The following is a 12,912-nucleotide window of genomic DNA, read 5'->3' as shown; positions in this document are numbered from 1 at the left end:
TTTTATAGAACATATTTAAATGTTAGATGACAATGCAATGATTTAAAATAGAGCCTATGTGATTATTTAATGAGCACATATGAATTATGAGAATTTGGACAGATAAGTAAGTTCTAATATTTTGCGGTAGTCTCTAGAGTATCTTCAATTATCCCAAGGAACATTCTTTGGAATTTTGTAAAATTGGGTGACTTGATGAACACCACAGGAGACTAGAACTTCTACAGACTAAGCCAATAAAGATAGGTGAGCAGCTCTTGGTAAAGAAGGCTCCTTTCAGGACCTTCCTAAAATGTCTGTCTGCCCCAGGGTAATCAGCTGCCCCAGGACTCCTGAGGCATCGGAGGTGAAAGTACCTTCGGCATAAACAGCCCAAGGATTGACTTGGAAGCAACCTGTTTCCAGGGAGAGGGAGTGCCCTGGCTCCTCAGGCCTGTGTATGCTCCACACCGGATGAGCACTGCTGAGCTTGATAAAGCTACCAGGGACCCACCAAAGGCAGGAAAAAGGATACTAGCTGATCAGACAAGGAAGAAAGTTTGTTTCCAACTCTGACCAAAACCTCAATACAATGCTGGAAGTGATATGAAGGAAGAAGGTTAACACTTCAGTTGATTTCTCAGGTTGAGGCCCATAAATTTCTAAAATAACTGAATGTCTGTCATTTTCTACTGAGGAAACAGAAGAAGGGGATCTGATTTACCCAGGACAAAAACAAAGCAAAACCTCTCAAAAACAAAAAGTGGAATATTCAATATATAATATTCTGACATCTTAATCACTGAACCTCTTTAAACACAGCACAAACTGTAGCTGGTGCTACTTAACAAAAAAGCATTACAACTTTCTTTTTAAAAAGCATTTCTTGAAACCAAGAACTAAAAGAAGGAAATTAAAGCTGTAGAGAATGCTCCGACTTCAGAGGACTCATACTATACCGTGAATCGTGTCTGTCACCTGGAAACCAGAGTGCTCCAGGCACGATCGCATGGACAAGCCTGCAGCAGAGAACACATGCACATACAGCTAAAGTGGTACATTACCCCCAATGCCCTCATGCCACCCAACACAAAGACATTCCTTCCCAAGAGGGGTGGGCTGCGGTCACATCATCGTTCCAGGGGCCAGAAATCTGTATTGGTTTCATGCTATAAATCTCAAACACAATTTAAGACCAACAAGACAAAGACACTTTGTATATGTCAAAATTAGACACAGTTGTGTGTGGTTTATTTAGTTATCAAAAGAAGGCACCAAAGCAGGTATGGAAGGACTACAGATCATAATTTGGTGACTATCTTTGTCGAGTTGTAGCTAAAAGAAATACTAGGTGGACCAAATGGGAATACAAAAGTAGAAAAGTTTGATTTCTGAGAGGGAAGTTTGACTACCTTAGATACAGATATAATTACAGCATACTCAAAGTACAGTGGAATTTGTTATTTTAAAGCAGAATAAACAACACAATTTAAACTCATGATAACCTAATATAATGAGAAAAATATATAGAATTCAGAGTATTCAGTTACCAGGGACATGGTTTTCAGTCACTTGGGACAAAGTGGGGCTCTTTATGAAGGGGCCTCAGTCATACTGTCTACACAGTAAAGGTGACCTTAGTTGCAAAGAGAAACGTCCATTTCTCAGGAGCCAATAGTTTACTAATAACTATCTATGGGCTGTTCTATATTTTATTGTGGGTTAATTTTTAATTAAACTGGGATTAAGAGGAAACCAGGAAGAGCACATTTTGTTTTCTGCATTCAAAAAAGACCATGTATCAAATTTTAATCTTCTGAATCACTAACACATATCTGCGTTGTGCCTTGATACCTTTAATTGTATTATGGTTAGTACTCAAACAAGGACTAATATTAGCCTTCTATTACTCAAAAAAACAAAACATTTCCCAGACAACACTCGAGAGATATTTGATGTATATTATAAACATCCATGCCTGTGAGACCGTACAAAAACGGTGAGGCCAAATCTCTCTATTCATGCACAGGAGGGATTGGCTCAACACAGTCACTGTTCTGACAGAGGAAGGGACAAAGCAATCCTCTGAGACTTCCGCCAACTGGCACAGGTTACACTGAATGAACAATACGTACTGACATTTGTGTCTTCCACAATTCATGATAAATAAGCAAACTGGTTATTTGTAATCAGCCAAACTTGCTTCTTTGAAAAGGCTGCTACTGGACGCTGCAGAGCTCATGTTCCTTCCCAGTATCAGAAAGGAAAAAAATCAAGTTACATTTATAGCTAATTTTATCAAGCTCTTTTCTAGCAATGACATTTCTTACCACAACGGCAAAAGTTAAACTAGTACTTCTTCTCAGAACTCCTATTAAACCCAAAACAAAACAAAAAACTCCTATTAAACCATCCTACTTTAAGGTAGGGGCAATTTTATAGTTGAATTCAGTTTTCATTGACTACATAGCGAATGTAAATAAACCTCCTCTGCATTAAAATTAAAATTAGAGCTAGTCTGTGAAATAGACACTAAATTATATTGACATGTGTTATATTTTAAGATTACACCAATATTTTTTGTTTAATAATTCCCTACAAATAATATTGTACAGCTGTTTTTCAAAACTGTGTTTCTTTTATTTATATTCTCGAATGGACACATTCTTTCCCTTGTCTAACACAGGACTTTTAATAAGCCCCTTTTAAGGGACACAATCCTAAATAAGGCCTCCAGGACACAATTAGGAAGTCTGCTTATAGCTCATCTTATATAAAATTAAGGGACAAAAACTGGGCCTTAGACCAATTGGAAGGTTTTACCTTGGCTTTCTGCTACTTAACCCTTAGTGAACTGCACCAAACAGGAGCCATTTCCCTGCCACTATGGAAATAAAGGAAGTTAGACATCTCACAACACCAAGGTAAGGAAAAACAAAAAAGTTGAGAAATATCTCATTATTTCAAACCAAGTCATTTGTAAATGACTATAAATATAAATCAAAGAATTATTTCTATTTAATATTTTATTCTCACAGAGATTAAAAATGTCAAAAGCTTAAAACAAGGAGAAAGGGGGAAAAGGAACACACTAAACTAGTCTATCATATAATTAAGCAAAACAGCAAAGTATCATGAGAAAATACATATTATGTAGTCATCAATTAAGATATTTAAAGGAAGGAGCTTATTTTAACCCACCTCAAAAGGATGCTACAACTGCATTTATATAGCCGATTTAGGTTATACCAATTATATTTCAATAAATGCACAATCATGTGTAGAGAGATGTGTGTGCTTTCATCTAACATAAAGTAAAAAAGGCAAGTATAATATTTGCACTGTACTACATTTAACTCTGCCTTCAGCTATATATCTTAATGCCAATCCTGACAAGTTACTGGCAAATTTGGCAATTTTGTTGTTTTGGGAACAAAAGTGTCATTGTAGATTGTAAATATCTCTCCTTCCCTTATAGGCCAGATTCAAAGAATTGATAAGATATCAGAAAATTTTTAACTGAGTTGAAAATATTTGGGAAAGAATGTACTTTCATGGTAAAAACCCTGACAGTGTTGTGAAAGCTCAGCTTTTAAAGCACATGACAACTGCTGCCTGGCTCGCCTCTTTCTGGTCCTCAGTCTACCTCTCCTTTCCTTCTCTCTTACCGTGGTCTTGTCTGGGAGTCCCTGCATTTCCCCTCCTAGTGTTGTCAAAAGTAGTCTTAATGTCTAAAAGTCTAACTGGCAAGAGGTGCCCCTGATAAATCCTGAAGAACCTGGGGACCAAAAATATTTAAATTTGAAGCTGTAGGTTTCATAGTTTTCTAGGTTCAAACTTCAATTTCTAAAAAAAAAAAAAAAAGAAGGATACTTGAACTAAGGACTCAATCGAATAATTATGCTGAAAATAGGTTCCCACCTATGAGGCAAAGAAACAGTCCCCCCCACCCCCCGCAAGAAAAATGTGTTTATTGTCTAGTAAGTAAGTCAATCATGAGACAGTCAACATTGGCTTATTACCCACCCTGTCAGCTACTCCTTTCCTTTTGTACCCAACATGCTCCAGCCATAGTTTCCAGCTGTCATCAGTAGATGCAGTTTGAGAAATGGAAAACTAAACTTGTCTAATAAAAACATAATCAAGAAACTAGCCCTAACTGGTTTGGCTCAGTGGATAGAGCATCGGCCTGTGGACTGAAGGATCCCAGGTTCAATTGCAGTCAAGGGCATGTACGTTGGTTGGGGGCACATCCCCAGTAGAGGGTGTGAAGGAGGCAGCTGATCGATGTTTCTCTCTCATTGATGTTTCTAACTCTCTATCCCTCTCCCTTCCTCTCTGTAAAAAATCAATAAAAATATATTTTAAAAAAAGGAAAGAAACTAAATGTAGAGTATCCCCCTACCAATTAGAATTGTATGTAAAATATATTTTATTTTATTAGTTTGGTAAGAGTTAATTCCATGTTAAGTGGCTTCAATTATTCTGCTATTTATTTTCAGAGTTACCCAACAGTCTATTTTTCCCCTTAAAAACAAATAGGAACATAGAATTCTGTTAAAACAAATTCTATTTCCAGACATGTCTATTGTACTTAAGTAGTTACTATAAGGTAATAATTCTAGGCTGCTAAAAAATTTAAAAGGACAACATACTAACTACTGAGAGTGAATCTCTGTTAGGGAAAGTCACAGGCTGTGTTGTAGCTGGCTCTTACTAAGTGACCTCCCAGTAAGGCAGCATGTTCTAGAGCTGTGCTGTCTGATGCAGTAGCAACCAGCTGCATGTGACTACTTCCATTTAAGTTAATTAACATTAAATACAATTTAAAAGTTCATTTCTTGGCTGTACCTGCCACGTTTTAAGCATTAAATTAGCCACATGCAGCTGGTGACCAGCATCCTGGACAACACAGATCCAGAGCAGCTGCCTCACCTCCGTCATCACATCTCTGCTCTAGACAGAGCACAGGGCCAGCCGCCTCACTTAGTCTAGCATCTAGAGGAGTGCGGACTGCATATTTATTTATTTTAATTATTCTTTTTATTGGTTTGGGAGAAAAACAGCACTTTGTTGTCCACTTATTTATGCATTCATTGGTTGCTTCTTGTATGTGCCCTGACCAGCTATCAAACCCATACCTTGTTGTTTCGGGATGATGCTCCAACCAACTGAGCTAGCCTGCCATGGTCTAGGAGTACACATTTAAAACATTCCTATTTAAATTATGAATATAAATGAAAGCCTCATAAATCAGATTTAAACAATAGTCTTCTATCACATGCAATTCTAATAGCTGGTTATTAAAGTGTTTTAAAACTATTGCTTAAATCAAAGCACACAAAGACAAACAGACATGGGGTTTGTTACAGAATGAAAAAGTCCTCAAATAAAGTGGCTAAGGACTGACTTTATTAAAAGGGCCGAAAGGACATCAACTGGGTATTTCAAAAACTGTGATTTGAAACTGCAACTTGATTAGATTAAAAAAACAAACTGCATGGCAAACACAAAAATCTTTTCTGCTTGTGCATTGTCAGGGTCAAGGTCAGCTGCAATGCAGCTGTATATACCTAACTGTAAATGGCCTCAGATTTCCTCAGCAAAGTGAACACAATCTCACAGCAGACTAACTTGTTTCCAACTCTTTCAGATCCTAACCACTTTCACAGCTTGTCAGGGTCAAGGAAAAATTATCCAGTGAAAAGATTCAGTCAAATTATGACAAATTTTTAATGAATTAACATATAGAGTGCCAATCTTAAGTATTAATATTTCTAAACATAATCAAAGTATCATAGACATGGGCATAACCTGCTTTTTAGATTGAGCTGAGACTAGTGTTTTAAAAATTAAGTCAGAAAACTATTCTCCATTTTATAAAGATAAAAAATGGGCCCTCCCAAAGAGGATTTAAGTGAGTATCAAAATTCTACCACAGAAATATATCCACCAAACATTTGTATATGTGGTCAGTAAAATGGTAAACTCACAGTATTAAAAACAGTTTTACAAACCCAGACATTTGGGATATCCTATAATAGATTAAGACAATTCAACAAATAAGGTACTTTAATTAAAATTAGGTTCAATTATTTAAGTAATATAAAAATTAGGAAAGATTGTAAATCTAACAAATTTAAAGTTTTAAAGAAATCTCCAAGGAGCCAGTTAAAGTCTACTTCCCTGAGGTCAACTCTGCCCACTGGGACCACCCTGTAAAGCCTGTGATCATGCTACAAAAACACCTTCTCCACATCAGACGTTCACAACCTAAGTCTGAGCTGAAAACCCCGAGCATCATCAGGCACTCTTTAAGATTTAACCAACATTACACTTCCTGTGGACATAAAGCTAGGAATGTTTGCACTAGTTTCCTAATAAATAAGTAAAAACAAGAATTCACTTAGAATAGAAACAAAAGCCAAGTTGTACAGCCCAATTAAAATGAAAGTAATATATTTAAATAGCTTTAGTAACACCACTAAAACATTTAAAATCTCTTCCCAGGTAGTTTAGGAAAGACAATTCAAACTGTTAACAGGTCCCTCCCGTCCCTAAGTAGCCCAGGAACTCACCATCTTTAAAATCGCACCATACAGCCGTAGGAGCACTTTCCGCGGCTCGTCACCGACAGTGGCCACAGTGTCGGGTAAGGAGCACAGGAACAGCATGTTACTGAGGCCACCTCTGTGAGAAATAAGAGGGTGGTAAATACTGTATTCTGAAGGTCAACTAAGTCACTCTCCTTGGATTACTACGATGGATGGGAAGTAGGACCCCACAAGCATTGTTCTAAGTCTTCACTCATTCTCTCACAATAGTTGCAACATAAATGATTAACTCCACAATTTTCAGATCAATTCCATGATTCAAAACTAGAGGCCCGGTAAACGAATTTGTGCACCAGTGGGGTCCCTTGACTCAGCCTGCGGGATCAGGCTGAAACTGGCTCTCTGACATCCCGAGAGGTCCCAGATTGCAATAGGGCACAGGCCAGGCTGAGGGACCCCACAGCCACACAATGGGGACCAGGGAGGGACGTGGGAGATTGGCCAGATGGCAAGGGACCACAGGAGGGCTCCAGGACGTGAAGGGCCCGTCTTGCCCAGTCCTAATAGGCCAGACCCCAGCAGCAAGCTAACCTTCCGGTCAGAGCGTCTGCCCCTTGGTGGTCAGTGCATGTCATAGCGAGTGGTTGAGTGGCCTTAGCGTATCATTAGCATATTACACTTTGGTTGAACGGACGAAATTAGGCTTTTATTATATAGGATAGGCAAACCCTTCCCAGCCAATGGGGCTCACTGGTTGAGTGTCAACCTATGAACCAGGAGGTCATCGTTCAATTCCCAGTCAGAGCACATGACCGGGCTATGGGCTAGATTCCCAGTACAGGGGTAGTCCGTTGATGATTTTTCTCTTATCACTGATTTTTCTCTCTCTCCTCCCTCACCCTTCTTTTCTGGAAAAACAAAAGCAAAAACAAAAAACAACAACAAAAAACAGGTAAATCCCCCAATCTGTCCTTCTAGATTAGCACTGGGGGAGAGGTTTTTTTTTAATCACACGTGTGCCGCACACATGGCACTGGCCTCTGGAGAATGACAAGGGCCAGGAGTATTCTCTCCAGCACTGGCAATGGGGGAATCCCAGATGCAACCCTTCAACCCCACATTCTTTTATGATCCCAAACCTCCATTATAAAAGATTCCATTTCCTCCAGAACTTTCCATTTGAAGTACAATTCCAAGATCTACCTCTTCCATGCCCATGTCAGTAAAAATTTCTCAACCAATTTTTTAAAAAAAATATTTCATTGATTTTTCACAGAGAGGAAGGGAGAGGATAGAGAGCCAGAAACATCAATGAGAGAGAAACATCGACCAGCTTTCCCCCGCAAACCCCGCCACTGGGGATGCACCTGCAACCAAGGCACATGCCCCTGACCGGAACCAAACCTGGGACCCTTCAGTCCACAGGCCAAAGTTCCATCCACTGAGCCAAACCAGTCAGGGCTCTCAACCAATTTTGACTAACAAGCCTTTTCAAAAAACCTGCAACATTAAGTGATTCTTGGAGCATTCAGAGGAAACACAAGATCTCATTACCCTAACCCTTCCATTTTGACTAGTGAAGACAAGAAACAAGTTACAGAGGTCATTCAAACAGGAAGGAATAGCCTTGAGGACAAATCACCTGCCTGGGTTGGAAATGACTGGGTATAGAAGAAGGCTAGCTAATGCAGAGATTGGAGTTAAACTGCAGAATAAAGAATAGTGTACAGTCAGGAATTACAGGCAAGAGGCACCTCACCTCTACTAACTTCAGAGCCACTAAATCCTAACTAATCAATAAATCTTGAGTAATCTATATATATAAAAGCCTAAGTGACCATTACACAACCAAACAACCAGAAAAACCAGTCAACCAGTTGCTATGATACTCAACACAGGAGCTGCCCCCTGGTGGTCAGTGCACTCCCACAGCCAAACTCCCACAGCCCCTCCCTCCCCCCGGGTTGGCTGGCCCCCTGATAGGCCTCAATCACAAGCCAGTCCGAGGGACCCCACCAGTGCACAAATATGTGCACCAGGCTCTAGTTATTACATAAGCACAGCACTCTGCTAGAAGCTAGGGTAATACAAAACCAAAATAGGATCTGGTCCCTGCCCTCAAGAAATGTCCACTCTGATGAAGAAAGCAGACATAAAACTATAAGACAGATTTCAAAATCGGGGGACAGTGTTTGCAACTATGTGCTTCAGCACATCCTGAGCCTGTCAGATGCATCCATATTGGATGGCAGTATATAACCAACTTTTGTACAAAAAGTTACCAGCAAATCGAACCACAGCTTTCTAAAATAACATCCCCAGTCAGGGAGCCACTATTCCTTGTTCCATCCATGAACAGTCCAGCCTAGTCAAAATATGATGCCAAAAGTAAGGCTAAAATACAAAGCTAATCTACATCACCACATGCCCAATTATGTAGGGATTTGTGAGCATACAATGACAAGCACTGTCAAGGAATACAAAGCAGCCCTAGCCAATTTGGCTCAGTGAATAGAGCACTGGCCTGCAAACTGAAAGGTCTCGGGTTCGATTCCAGTCAAGGGCACATGCCCGGGTTGCGGGCTCAATCCCCAGTGGGGGGCGTGCGGGAGGCAGCCAATCAATGATTCTCTCTCATCAATGATGTTTCCATATCTCCCTTCCTCTCTGAAATCAATAAAAAATAAAAGAAATACAAAGCAAGAGAGAACACTTCAACTTGTGTAGGCAGGAAAGATAACAGGAATTTTTTTTGCCTGGAGGTTATTAATGTTGCTACATCGACATCAGTCTAACAACTCTGACAGTTCTGCTCCTGTGGCAGATATTCAGCTCCCTTTCCTTGCTAGAACCCAGGTTTATTCAGACGGAAAGTGCCCTGTATCAAAACTATACTTAGCAGATACTTTTACAGCTAAGTGGGCCCATGCTACCAAGTGTTGGCAAATAAAACGTAAAAGGCCGTATTTGTGTGACTTCTGGGAAATCAACATAAGACAAGTTCCCACTTTGCCCTTCTCTCTTCCCCACCTTCCACCCTAATAAACAAGAAAATGATGGTGTGTCAATTGCTGAGCTATTGTCTCTGAGCTCCAAACCCATCTGTTTTCTGCTATGATGCCAGATTGGGACTATACCAGTTCCAGATCTCTGTGATCAGATGCTCCCCATTGGGTATGGGCAGTGGGGCCCTGTGACACTGGAGGGGCCTGGAAGGGAAGAGGGAGAAGGTGTGTTGCTTCCTGTTCCTGTTGGCAATGTAGTAGCAACACGTCAGCCCAGCCATGGCAGCTGTTCCACAACCAGCCCCAGAACACCCTCTCAGAGGTACCAGCTCAGAGGTCTGGGCTCTGGCTCCACAGGGACACTTCTCAAGTTGAGATACCAGCAATTGCCAAGCAGTGCCCTCTCCTCGGAGGCTGTATGCTAATTCTGTGGGGCCTTCCTCAGAATTTACAGGTTCTGATAACTCTGACCTCTTCCCTTTTGGTTCTCCAAGGCCCGGGGTAGGGCTGCTTCATACAATTAATTGTTTTAATCACTTCTGCCTTTTCGGTTCCCTCCACACCTGTCCATCCAATTCCCTATATTAAGTTCTCTATGTCAAAGTACCTAATATTATTCCAGTTTTTTTGCAAGAGCCTGACTGGCACATATGGCCAGAGCTTTCGAAGCTTCTTAGATTATGAGAATAAGGGCCACATCCTAGGAATGGCAGAGCAGTTAGCTCAGCCGTGGGCAAAGCATGGCCCACGGGCCAGATCCGGTCCGTTTGAAATGAATAAAACTAAAAAAAAAGACCGTACCCTTTTATGTAATGATGTTTACTTTGAATTTATATTAGTTCACACAAACACTCCATCCATGCTTTTGTTCCAGCCCTCCGGTCCAGTTTAAGAACCCATTGTGGCCCTCGAGTCAAAAAGTTTGCCCACCCCTGAGTTAGCTGGAAGGAGCCTGCATCCCCGTCTAGCCCGTGGAGCTTCCTGACTGGCCTGGCCTGGTGACTTCTGGAGCTTTAACACAGAGGAAAATACATTTCTATGTGGTTTAAGCTACTGTTACTCTGGAGTTTTCTGTTATAAGTACTAACTGATAAAGCCTATCACCACATCCACTAACTTGAGTTCTCCCAATCTGGAAACTCCTCCTTCTCTGCTATCTAAAAACTACTTACCATTTAAGACCAAGTTCAAAGTTTAACCTCCACAAGCAGCTTTTGTCATCTTCCCTGCTAGCTCCTTGAAAGCCAGGGTAATGTCTACCTTCAATTCTTAAGGCCCAATGGCCTCCAAATTGTGGATGCTCAATAACTATTTCCCAAAAATGACAACAAAGAGCAGCACTCTTGTCCCACTAAGTCTCTCTTCTCCAAATTCCTCCGTTATGTTTGAAAACTGCTTATACTGCTAATGATTGGGAAATCAGTCTTAGCTCCCTACTTAGACTGTAAGCTCCCGTCTTCCTGGGATGGCATCGTGCTAAGAGAAAGACCTCAGGCTTCAGAGCCAGGGAGCCTGGCATTCAAATCCCACTTCTGCCACTTATTAGCTGTGCAATCTTGGGCACATCACTACTAGTAAACCTGACCCTCAAATTCACTCCTTTATAAACGAGTAGGACTTCATTAGTCACTATAAGGGCTCAGAGTCATGAAATATTGGACAAGGATTAACTCATTTCATCCTCCCAACAATCCTACAGGTGGACACTGGTATCACCCCATTTTATAGATAAGGAAATTGAGGAACACAGCAAGGAAGGAAGTGACTAAGGCAGGATTCAAACGCAGGTGTATGGCGCCAGGGTCCTTGCTTTTAATTCTGATGCCACAAGACACAAGAAACAAAGCTAAGCATGGTAACAGGTGCAAGTGGACACCAAGAGCCTTACATTAAGACTAGTCTGTACAAACCTGCACAAAACAAATGTCTTCATTTCCTACAGCTGCTGTAACATATGACCGAAAACTTGTGGCTTAAAACAGCAAATTTACTATCTTTTAGTTCGGGAGTTCAAATGGCTGAAAAAAGGTCTTCTGGGACTAAAATCAAGGTGTCAGCAGAGCTGCACATCAAAAGTATATACCACATTTCAGGAAACACACGAAACTAAAAACAGACTCTGAGCTAATCAATTTCAAAGGATAGGGGCCATTAAGGGGAATGCAAAGTTAATGTTTAATGGGCACAGAGGTTCAGTAGTTTGGAACGACAGAAACATTCTTGAGATGGATGGTGGACACAATGACACAACAATGTGAGTGTACTTAATGCCACTACTTGCACACTTAAAATGGTTAAAACTGTAATAAATTTTATTTTGTGTATATTTACCACAGTTGTAAAAAAAAAGGAATGAATCACTGATATGCTATAACATGGATGATCCTTAAAAACATAATGCTTAAGTCACAAAAAATCACATGCACTCCATTCATAAGAACTGTCCAAAACTAGGAAGTCAGTAAGACAGAAGTCAGATTAGTGAGTGCTTAGGGCTAGGGAGGCAGGAGGCTAAAGGGAACAGAGTTTCTCTTTGAGATGATGAAAATGTTCTAAAACTGATTGTGATGGTTGCATATATGTGGGTATTCTAAAAACCACTAAATCGTACACTTTAAATGGGTGAATTGTGGTATGTGAATTGTATTTCAATGAAGTTTTTTAAAAATAAGAAAATTGACTTTTTCCTATGTAATGAGTTTTCTTAAGCTACTAAAAAACCTGAATGTGCTTCCACAGAAACAATGTGTCCAGATGTAAATAAAAGTCATATTTAAGATTTTTTTTTCAGTAGTTGAAGAGAAAGCAATCACCAGTACCTGGGAGACTTCACAAGAGTTAAGGATCTATTTTCCTCAAGGCCAGTTAGTTGTCTACCCCAATTGAGGAGGAACAGAAAGATAAGGGAACTCAAGGTTCTAGTATCCCCATCCCCCACCCAGCAAGCAAGTGGAAAAGCAGATGGAAGGTGCGGAGACAGCACCTTTCTTTTCAACTGGGGGGCAGGGCCTCATGTGTACAGCTACCAGAATTGCCCTGCTGCTCCAGCCACAGACAACAGGGCTTCTGGCTCCCAAGCAACAGGACAAGCATTAGTTAAAAGTCCTAGTTCTCCTTCCTGTCACATCCTCTTGAAAGCTCAGTCAACAGGGAGAGCAAACAGATGAACTACTGTTCTAAGTTGTGTAACTCCATTCAAAGTTTATCCCCATACTCCTAAAGAAGGCAGGCAGGCAGGCCAAGCTTGGCCAGAAACAGGCGCACAACCTGGAAATCCTTCATCTCTTATATTATCTGTAGCCTCTGTTGCTCAATAGGCCTTAGTAGGAGGAAGTAAACCATTGATTATGTTTTAATGACAATCAAAATAAAAG

General features: G+C 40.5%; 1 protein-coding gene across 1 annotated transcript in view; it reads right to left on the bottom strand.

Annotated features, from left to right (window-relative positions):
- Positions 1 to 7,751, bottom strand: part of CHKA (choline kinase alpha) — a 30,770-nt gene extending 23,019 nt beyond the window's left edge. Inside the window, exons 1-2 of the mRNA XM_015568952.1 lie at positions 7,673 to 7,751; positions 6,558 to 6,703 (exon numbers count right to left, since the gene is read on the bottom strand). Coding sequence (XP_015424438.1) covers positions 6,558 to 6,703; positions 7,673 to 7,751 — 225 coding nt within the window. The remainder of the gene's footprint in view (positions 1 to 6,557; positions 6,704 to 7,672) is intronic.
- Positions 7,752 to 12,912: the final 5,161 nt, after the last annotated feature.

This window comes from Myotis davidii, unplaced genomic scaffold (genome assembly GCF_000327345.1).
Source record: "Myotis davidii unplaced genomic scaffold, ASM32734v1 scaffold425, whole genome shotgun sequence".
In the NCBI taxonomy this organism is placed as follows: domain Eukaryota; kingdom Metazoa; phylum Chordata; class Mammalia; order Chiroptera; family Vespertilionidae; genus Myotis; species Myotis davidii.
This window is presented reverse-complemented; position numbering and strand designations above follow the sequence as displayed.